Here is a 10339-nt window from a genome sequence, read left to right on the forward strand (position 1 = left end):
GCTTTGCAAAGGTGTAAGATGTTGTGGCCTGTAAGCTGCAGGCCGGTCTTCCTGTGTTTAAGCTCTGCTGGGACTCATGTTTCCATCGATGGAAACTTACACTCTGTGTTCACACCACCTTCACCACAGGGCTGAGAGGTTACTGCTGAGAGCTGGCTGCAGACTGAAAGAAGCAACCTGAAGAAGATATAAATAGACCACAGGGGTTTTTATGAGCATGCTTTGTCTTTATTTGTTTCAAACTTTATGAACGGCCATGTTGACCCCTCTCACTTCCTCACACTCTCAACACATCTTTACATAAAACTTCAAACACTTTGAAATAATGTATTTTTCTTTACAGGTATTTTCTGTCCGTACATTTAGTCATGGAAAGTGACTGACTCGACACATTATTTTAAAACTGATCAAATGTGAAGGTAAAGTTCTTCTTCACTCTTTCCTGCTCTTCAGTTTGGAGTACAGACACTCTGCCTCCATGCTCCCCTCTGTGCGATGCCGCTCACTGGTTCTGTTCAGACTCAGAGCAGCATAATGGAGAGCATCTGCACCCTGGCTCTGGAGATGACAGCACAACAAAGACAAAGTATGTGAGAATTATCATACAAGAAGTTTAAAACTTCTTTAAAGACCATGTTTATTTAATTTAGCTTTTATCATACGGATATTTAACGTACCACAGCGTCAGGTGTTGCAGAACCTGCAGAATAAGAAACAGTTCATGTGAATCAGAGAACACGTTGGATCAAGCCAGACCAATGCAACATTATTTAAGATGCTTTAACTGAACATATGTTACCTTTGCAGACAGAGCAGGATTCTTTTTCGGACTTGTAAAGGATGAAAGCCAAGACGAGTAGCACAATAATGGAAACTGCCAATGCCATGCTTAGACAGTAGACCAGGAGACGGGGACTAGCAGAGCCTCCTAGCATGCAGTCAAAAGGAAAACAGTGTCACTTTATGATATGGAGTTGTTGTCTGGAGCTCCAAAGAGTGCCAGGTCCAGAAAAAAAAATCAAAATTGTATTGCAAAGCATGTGTATGGATTTTGTTTGCATGTTTTGCAATACAAACACAGATTTGTAATTTATGCACACTGTTCAAAAATCCGTGGTCATGGATTTGCAAACCATGCATACTCAAAGAACTCAAATTCATAAGTTTTTGAAATCTGTGCAGATGGATTACAGATTTTTTCACACAGATATTAAACAGTGTGCATTGATTTGCACATGGCTGTATATTTTCATGACCTGGGGCTCTTTACAATCTTTAAATCCATATACATTACAAACAGGCAGGTCATTAGATATGTTTCATTTATTTGGAAAGGACAAAAATACTCATATGTTCTTTTGGCTCTGATCACCTACCTTCAATCTGCACTCTTGTTCCATTCCCGAACACAATCTCCCCACATGAAGCCAGAGCGCAGTAGTACATCCCAGCATCAGCAGAGCTCACTGATTTTACAGCGAGGTTCAAAGTACAGTTTTCTCTGTGAGACTCTGAGTCAGCCTCACACTGTCGCTCACTGTGGTACATGACTGCAGGCTGAGCAGCACCATGTCTGAACCAGTAGAAGCTCTGCTCCCCGGCACATGGCTGAGTGTAAACTGTACAGCTCAAATTCACAGAGTCCCCCGCCCGGAGTAGCTCCAGCGCTGGCTGATGGACAACAGTGTTGATGTTAGACGATGACGATTGGATGTGAAGAAAGACTCCTTCTCCAAACTCAATTGTGTTGAATCCTAAAAAACCACAGTAATATGTCGCTGAATCAGAGGGGCGAAGGTCTTGGATTACGAGATTGTTGGCGCCTTCCTGTGCTTCGACTTTAAACCTTTCTTGATATGCGAGAGACATAGTAGCTCCTCGGTTGTGCGTCATCCGAGTTGATACGAGGACAGGTTTACCTCCCGAGCTTTGCTGGTACCAATAGAGATAATTTGCATCATCATTTGTACAACTGCATTTCAAAGTTACGTTCTGTCCAGCTCTCGCTGTCATGAGCCCGCTGTCCTGAGTCAGACCTGAGGTCTTCTGGACTGCTTCAACCCGAGCTGCAAAGAATAGAGAACAAAAAGTACGTCATCTTTTCTTTTCAAACCTCGTCCCATTTCCTCAAACAGTCACAGAAGCAGTGAAAAGAAGAGTAAATACTCACAGAGTTCAGTGAGAAGAAGGAGTAAAAGGTAGAGTGGAATCATCCCTGAAGCTCTGCAGTCTGTCGCCTGTGTGCTTCCTGACACACTCAACTTTTAGTAAGAGACCAGGGCTGCTTGTGATTGGCTAAGCTGTCTGGCTTGGTTGAGACTGAGACTGGCGATTTGTTCTTTTGCAGAAACAGAGTCTGATCAGGTGACACGATGTGTTGATAGGCTTTCTTTTGTTACATCACGAGTTTTTTTCCACAAGGGGACAGTAGGTGTGACTTATTTCTGTACACTGAGAGGAACATTCTTTCTTTGTCTGTCATTGCTTGTAGTGTGTTGTAGTGCTCAAGTCCAGGATTTAGACTCGAGATTGACTTGAAGTCTGATTTCCGGGACTTATGACTCAACCTTGGACAGAGTGCTGCCCCAGTGGGGACACGTAGCCAATAGAAAAACTGTGCTGTGTTAAAGTCAGTTTGTTTTTCTGTAATGTGTAGTGTGAAGTGTATCTGACAGGACACGATTTAAAGAGAGCGATTAAGACTTTGTTTCTAACTCCTCATGATGGACTGGGAATCAGTCCGCTGTAGCTGATCCATCATCTGTCTTTCAGGCCATACAATAGAGATGATTGACACTTGAAAGCAGCTAGTGGGCGTGGCTTCAACACATTTATCCGACAAGCTCCCTGCATCCCAGAGCCGAGACAACTGCTAATTAGGGCCTGAGTACCGACAAGATCGGAGAAGGCCCTAGTGGAACCCTGTTGTTGTTGCGTTCCCTCTGTCTTTCTTTCTACCTCAAAAATAAGTTGCCTTTTTGGAGCCTTCAACATGCCCCAAAACTCCCAAACAGTTGCACATGCATCAGGCCTGGCGAAAATTTGATATTTTGGTGGTCCCATGAAAAAAAATCCCAAAAATGGCTCAATAGCACCCCCTTCAACTTTCAAATTTCAAAGGGCAAGCCCCTCAAGACGGTTCAACATAAATGCATGAAGTTTTTTCCCCATCATGCCAAGACCTACAAAAAAGCCTCTTAAGTTAGTGGTGAAATCCCAACAGGAAGTCGGCCATCTTTTTTTTCTTCAGTTTTTCCCCCGAATTCAGAAGGGTACGAAAAAGAGATCTTACCCTAGGCCTTCTCTCTGTTTAAGTCTAAACCATGCACATTCTATAGTACACACATTGATGATCCAAAGTTATCAAAAAAGTTCAAGAAATCTAAAAATTGTGGGCGTGGCAGACTGTCAAAGTTGAAGGTTTTCTTGGCAAGCTGCCAAAAACTTTGAACGTTAATATCTCTCACATACAATGTTGGATCAGGACCAGGACGCTCATGCATGATAAGTGTGCCAGTCTGAACGCATCTGTATGCAGATATTCAATTATATCTTATAGCGCCCCCTAACGGCCTTCACACCTTCATGAAGCATCACATGTCAGACTGTGACCTGTCGTTGAAGGGTGTGTCTCTGGTGACGTCTCAGACTTTGATGTCTCGCAATGAAACAGGAAATACTTATAGCTCCTTCATACAGTGATCAGTCTGTTTCAAATTGCATACACATGATCAGGGTCCATCCCTCAACACAACCACTACAAACATAGCACCACCTACAGGATATACATGGTACTGACCTTTACATACAATATCCTAGCTGTTCCAAATTTGACATATTTCATCATGGACACAGCCTGAACTCATCTATATACACCTGTTTGTCATATGAATAGCGCCACCTAATGGACACAAGTGGTAATTACTCTAATTACAACCTTTTTTAACATGCTTTTGATCACAACTCTTTCAATAATGATCTGTGATAAACAATCCCTCAGAACGTCATCACAGTCACAGCACCACCTACTGGTGACAGACTGTACTGCAATGTACACTGCTGGTAAATGCAGGAGTATGCTCACAGTTTCAGCCTAGGCCTCATAAAGTGCCGCACAGCAACACCTGCTGCACATCAGGCGGTTGTGTACATTTTAAAACTTGTTTTATGAACTTAGCATCTTTATTAATCATCCAAATGTGTCTGGGTGATGAAGAACACCTTGTTCTGTTGTGTAGCAACCTCATTCTTCTCCACGTTACACTTTAACCAACGTTTGGTGATGATTTGGAACGGTGAGGACTAATCCAGTCACATCACCAATGCTCCTTTGGGTGATTCCAAACAACATGAACATGTGAATCTTTGAATCAGGTGGACCTGACATGCTGTGTGAGAGGAGAAGCTGCAGATTACCTTAAAGATGGTAGTATGGCGGTCTAAGTTCAGTGGTTTTTCTTTGTTTCTGTCAGTGCAGCAGCTTCTGTGGTTTGCAGCAGGATGTTGATGTAGTGGTTGCACGCCCACTAAGATGCTCCTGAAGTCAAAGACCACTAAACTATCTAAAAACAGTGTTGATTGTATTTCTTAATTTGGTCTAAAGATGACAGGTTCATGTGGACACATGTGGAGGTATTACCAATAGAAACACTATCTACACTGTGTATGCACATTTCAAACACTCTCTGTTATCAGACTTATATTATCCAGAGCAGGTGAGAGGATGCTTTAGCTGCTGCATTGGACATGATGATAGAAGATAACTTTTCAAATGATCATTGCTTTAGTGATGTTAAATCAACCAATCACGTCAGGTGGTGATTTAAAGTCTGAAGTGAAATCCTTCCTCTCGGGGCTGCAGCACTCTTCAGAGTCCACTTTGAGTAAACACTTCAGACCAATGATCTGACTTCATCTTTAGACATGTTGAATCATTATTATATGATTTCAACATTATAACTGACCCTGTTTGGATTATCCTACATGTATGATACCTGCATGTTGCTGGCTGTGTATGCTGCACATGACAAACAGTCCATCACAAAATGTAGACAATAATAAAACATTACATTAAAAGACTTCTCTGTATTCACTTATTTAAATATCACACTAACATGAAGGGTCCTTGTTTTCTTCAGATACCTCTCACAGGGAGGATCCTATCATGAATCACACTGAAGGTGTCAGTGGTCATGTGACCTTGCTTCCTCAGGAGGACGTCACATCATGCTGGCCAATCAAACGCAGTCTTGTATCATAAGAGTAGAGGAAGGATGAAGATTCTGTTCATTCAGTACAAGAGTTCAAACACCATGACTTCTGCACTCTTTGTCTGCTCTCTGATATGTTTGTTCTCGGGGCAAATGGGTAAGTTGTGTTTTTGTTATCGCTCTACTTTTCATACTTTACTTTGGGACATGTTCTTTGTCATCATGACACTTTTAAATTGAACTGAGAGTGCATTTGTTTTCTCTTTATCTGCTTCAGCTCAGGAGACTTCTCAGGAAGTGTCCGTCCATCAAGAGAGACGCTTCATGTCAGCTGAAGTTGGACACACTTTGACTCTGCAATGTTTCTATGAAGGGGATGATCCAGCATGGCTTTACTGGTACAAACAAAGTCTGGGTCAGACACCCAGGCTCATCTCTACGTTCTACGTGTTTGATACAAAGATCACTTTTCAGGATGAATTCAAGAACAGCCGCTTCACACTCAGAACTGAAAACAGAACACATCACTTAACTATATCTGATCTACGTATTTCAGACTCAGCCACTTACTACTGTGCACGTAGCTATACATTTGTCATGACTTTCACGGAGGGCACTATCGTCCATGTGAAGGGTTCAGGTTTGAACACCCCAGCTTTGGTTCTTCGGTCAGGATATGAGACCATCCAGCCAGGAGGCTCTGTGACTCTGAACTGTACCGTCCACACTGGGAGCTGTGATGGAGAACACAGTGTGTACTGGTTCAAAGACTCTGAGGAATCTCAACCAGGACTCATTTACACCCATGGAGGCAGGAGTGATCAGTGTGAGAGGAAACCCAACACAGAAACAAATACCTGTGTCTACAACTTCCCTTTAAGGAGCCTGAATTCTTCTCATGCTGGGACCTACTACTGTGCTGTAGCTTCATGTGGACACATTCTGTTTGGAAGCGGGACCAGGCTGGACTATCAATGTGGGTCACATAGAAAGAGAGCTTGTGTCATGTGCTGAATAGTTATTCATCATCACTTTCTCTAAAAGCACCAACAAAGAAAACAACCGGTCTCTGTTTTTAATATCTGTCTCTACACAGATAACGGGGACTCTCTCGTCTCGGTGTATATCTTGAGTGGAGCTCTAACAATCACCACCATCCTGGTTGTTTTACTGGCTATCACTGTATACAAGAAAATCAAGGCCAACCCCAGCCAATGTACAGGTAAGTCTTTTTGTTTCTCTTAATCTAATATAATAATTTGGCTTTAGTATGAAGCTGAGTTTTCTGTGTTTCATATCCAGAGTCTCACCCAAGATGTTCATCTCCGTCGACTGGAGACTCAGAGGTAAATGTGTCCGTTCAAACCAACCCGATGTTTCTGAAAGGTCTGTCAGGGACTATAATGTGTTTTAATATTCAATGTATTTGTTACCAGGGTTGCAGAGACACCAGCAACCTCCATTATGCCGCTCTGAGTGTTCATCAGGCCAAAAGATCAAGTAGACAGAGGAACAGCACAGTGGATGATTGTGTGTACTCCAGTGTGAAGCTCTAGAAATACACATCATGTCTGTGTGTTTTGTGCATTTAAAGTTAAAGTGATTGCACATGTTTGTGTTATTTATTGTGTGTTATTCATTTAGAATAGAGGACAGTGCACATTAATAAACATGGGCAGGGAGATAATGTCCGTTCCTAGTCCCCGGCAGGTTGGTGGTTCACATATATATGAATGTACAGCGAGCATGTGGCAGTGAGAAGCTCCACCTGTTTTCACAGTCCTTCATATTAGAACTATTTACAAGATGTGTCAAGTGGAAATAAAGAGGTAGTTTAGTTTTAATACTTTATTCTCTTTTTTAAATCACAACTTTAAAAAATATATTTGACTGTTTTACTTATAAATAAAATGATTCAGATCCCAGAACCAAGTGTCTGCCTTATTATTGGGAAAATAACATGAAAGTGGTGATGATAAGTGAAGTGACACTCTTGTCTTTCTGGAAACAGAATCGTAACATTTAACTCATGATTCAAATGTCAAAAATGGGAAATGGGAATATTTGGCAATATTGCTCACTGATGAGTATGATCTTCCATTTTTTTCAAGTTTTAAAGTCAAAAATGTGTTTCCAAAGTCTTTCAGGCTCAACAACCGCTCTCTTCTTCTTCTTCTTCTTCTTCTTCTTCTTCTTCTTCTTCTTCTTCTTCTTCTTCTTCTTCTTCTTCTTCTTCTTCTTCTTCCTCTTCTTCTACCCACAATCCACACATTTTTTGCTAAATTAAAAACACTTGCCTATAGTTTGTTCTTTCTGCTGCTACAGAAACATGGTGGTGCAGGATGGCAGCCTCTGTGGAAGGGGACCTTTTCTCCACGTAGATATAAAAGGCTCATTCTAAGTAAACAACATCAAAATTATTTTTATATTCAGGTGATCAGACATTAATTTAAACATACCCATAACTAATGTCATTGTATGAAAAGTGCTTTATAAATAAAGTCTGATTGATTGATTGATTGATTGATTGATTGATTGATTGATTGATTGATATTCAATTTCCACTGACTCTATTCTGCTGAATGTTGCTTAATTCTACACAGTGCAGCTTTAAAGAAGATACATTATAATTCATCCAGTTTTTTCTGAATGTTCCTATATATTAAAAAATCATGATATAATAATAATATATTTTTTAATATAATAAAAAAAACATTATATTACAAAACATGTGTTAATTCACTGACAGAAGAAAAGAAGAAGATATGGGGAGTTGGTTGTGCTGTTGCATATTCTGCTTCTCCACATTTAGCCCTGAAATATTTTTAATATGTGGTGTGAATTCTCAGTCTCTTTTTATCACTGAACAAAATGAGTGAATTTTTATTTTTTTTAATTTTTGTTATGAAGAATATATTGAAGATAATGTCAGTACAGTTACACAGAAGTGTACTGTAAGGCTTGAGGGGACAGCTACACAGTTACATACATGTGTTCAAGATGAGTGTTTATGGGGCGGCAGTAGCTCAGTCTATAGGGACTTGGCTCTGGAACCGAAGGGTCGCCGGTTCAAGTCCCAGCATGGACGAAGTTTGGCAAGTGGACTGGTGGCTGGAGAGGTGCTGGTTCACTTGCCTGGGCACTGCTGAGGTGCCCTTGAGCAAGGATCCGAACCCCCAACTGCTCGGGGTGTGCTGGTTGACGGCAGTATCCTCACTCTGACATCTCTCCCTAAGCATGTTCACTGCATGTGTGTGCATTTGTATGTATATACCAAAAAAACTGTATGTGTAGCATGTCCAAAAATAGCATGAGTGAAAAAATTGAATTTTCCCCCTGGGGATCAATAAAGTACCTTTCTTTTTCTATATCTAGAATAAATACACTCTGATGTTTAAGTTGTCATTGAAGTGGCTGAATGTTTGCTGTGGTCTGGCTAATAGGCTATAAAATAAGTATGTTGAGTATGTACAGCCTACGGTAAGTCCGGCCTGGTGTTTCTGAATTGACAGTATATATTTTTAGTTTCTAATTAATCTCAAAATGATGAAATAACTTTCCAGATACTGAATGTTTATATTATTTAAACTTGGAGCAAGGCAGTACAACGTGGTAACAACATGAAGCTTCAACTACGCCCACTCTGAGCAGGAGACAACAGTGACTGGATCTCTGGATCGATTCACCGAGGCTTTGTTTTGTTACTTAGACTGGGTCGTAGTGTGATTTTTCACATTAGTAAAATATTAATAATAATATATATATATATAAGACAAGAAAACAGACAGACAAATCATAATAAAAAGGAAGGAAAGTAATTGGCACGCACATCATTGGAATGGAAAGCTATCAAAAGACAAAAAACAAAACAAAAAAACAAACAGAACAAAGAAAATATGCATACTCAATGCCCACACTGCCATTTAACAGTAAGGTGAGATATTAAATCAGTGTCAGACCAAAATGATGAAAGTGAATAATGGATGACATTCCACTGTCTAAAAGTCCAAGGGTAAATTAAAGATCCAGGTGCAGGGTCCATATGTTCAGTCCAAGGCGTAACAACCCACCATCAGTGCAGTCCAAACAATGCCTAAATTAATCAGGTAGCAGTTTTTTACTTTTGATATATTCAATAAAGGGACCTCAAATTTTCACAAACTTAGTGTGTGAGTTTGAAAGAGTGTATCGTATCTCCTCCAGGTACAGACAGGAAACCATTTCACTCAACCAACAGTTAAAGGAGGGAGGCGTAGCTGACTTCCACTGCCGCAGGATTGCTCTCTTAGCTGTAACCAAACCAAACTTTAAGGCCTGTTGCAGGGCAGACGGGGATGAGTAATATTTAACTCAACATTCATGTTTTTGTTCTTCAATGAAAGAATTGTTTGTTCAATAAAATATGTAACACTTGATAAAGTTCTACTTACAAATCAATCTGATTTAAAAGTATTATTTTAGATGGATGTCTGCTTATGACAAAACAAATATTTATGCTTGGATATGATACCTTTGCATTAAATTATCCTCAATTCACAGTTAATTCCCATAAATTCTCACAGAAAGTTTCCAATTTGGAATATTTCCAAAATTCCCCAGCTTAACTTCCCATTGAAATTTAACAGAAACTTTCTGGAAATTTACCAGAAATGTTCCATCCCCTTTGCAACCCAAATTTAGTGTCATGAAGCACTGCGACATTTATCATGCTACATTCAGTATTAACAATTTAAACTTAAGATTTAGAGTACTGTAAATCCTCAAATAACAAACAAGGCCTTCATTTGCTTTTACTGCAGGAGGTACCAGGCCTTAATATGAGGCAGGCCTTTATATCACATTCACAAATTTTATAAAGTGAGGGCCTGATTAAAAAGTGATTGCTCTTGTGTCCGATCAGGCTGGCCAAGCGAGACATAGAGACATTGGCTGTTTGCAAACCGCCTACTATACCAGCAGTACGTACTGATTTGGTCAAAATTCAGTATGTAGTATGTTAAAAAGAGAAAAATCTGCTGTATGGCGTACTGATTCTGGAAAATTTCACAGTATGCATCGGACCAGTCTCCCTCGGGAACTGTTTCCCATAATGCACAGCGCTCGTTCCACTTTCTTTTTTCTTCTTTTTT

At 40.3% G+C, this 10339-nt stretch overlaps 2 protein-coding genes across 2 annotated transcripts; one reads left to right on the forward strand and one right to left on the reverse strand.

Annotated features, from left to right (window-relative positions):
• Positions 1-219: 219 nt before the first annotated feature.
• Positions 220-2213, reverse strand: LOC117807059. Its single transcript, XM_034676108.1, has 5 exons — positions 2171-2213; positions 1377-2066; positions 800-928; positions 678-700; positions 220-558 (listed from the first exon to the last, which is right to left on the reverse strand). The coding sequence occupies exons 1-5, from the start codon at positions 2211-2213 to the stop codon at positions 433-435; spliced, it is 1011 nt and encodes a 336-aa protein (XP_034531999.1). The 3' UTR covers positions 220-432.
• Positions 2214-5312: 3099 nt separating this feature from the next.
• On the forward strand, positions 5313-6766 carry LOC117807814. The gene is made up of 5 exons (XM_034677217.1): positions 5313-5367; positions 5488-6186; positions 6307-6432; positions 6513-6556; positions 6647-6766. The coding sequence occupies exons 1-5, from the start codon at positions 5313-5315 to the stop codon at positions 6764-6766; spliced, it is 1044 nt and encodes a 347-aa protein (XP_034533108.1).
• Positions 6767-10339: the final 3573 nt, after the last annotated feature.

This window comes from Notolabrus celidotus, chromosome 23, assembly GCF_009762535.1.
Source record: "Notolabrus celidotus isolate fNotCel1 chromosome 23, fNotCel1.pri, whole genome shotgun sequence".
NCBI lineage: Eukaryota > Metazoa > Chordata > Actinopteri > Labriformes > Labridae > Notolabrus > Notolabrus celidotus.

Coding starts and splice junctions, on each gene's coding strand:
- LOC117807059 (XM_034676108.1), bottom strand. CDS start 2,213: ATGATTCCACTCTACCTTTTACTCCTTCTTCTCACTGAACTCT. Junction 701..799: donor ATCCTGCTCTGTCTGCAAAG/GTAACATATGTT, acceptor CTTATTCTGCAG/GTTCTGCAACACCTGACGCT. Junction 559..677: donor CTGCAACACCTGACGCTGTG/GTACGTTAAATA, acceptor TGTCATCTCCAG/AGCCAGGGTGCAGATGCTCT.
- LOC117807814 (XM_034677217.1), top strand. CDS start 5,313: ATGACTTCTGCACTCTTTGTCTGCTCTCTGATATGTTTGTTCTCGGGG. Junction 5,368..5,487: donor TTTGTTCTCGGGGCAAATGG/GTAAGTTGTGTT, acceptor TATCTGCTTCAG/CTCAGGAGACTTCTCAGGAA. Junction 6,433..6,512: donor CAACCCCAGCCAATGTACAG/GTAAGTCTTTTT, acceptor TTTCATATCCAG/AGTCTCACCCAAGATGTTCA.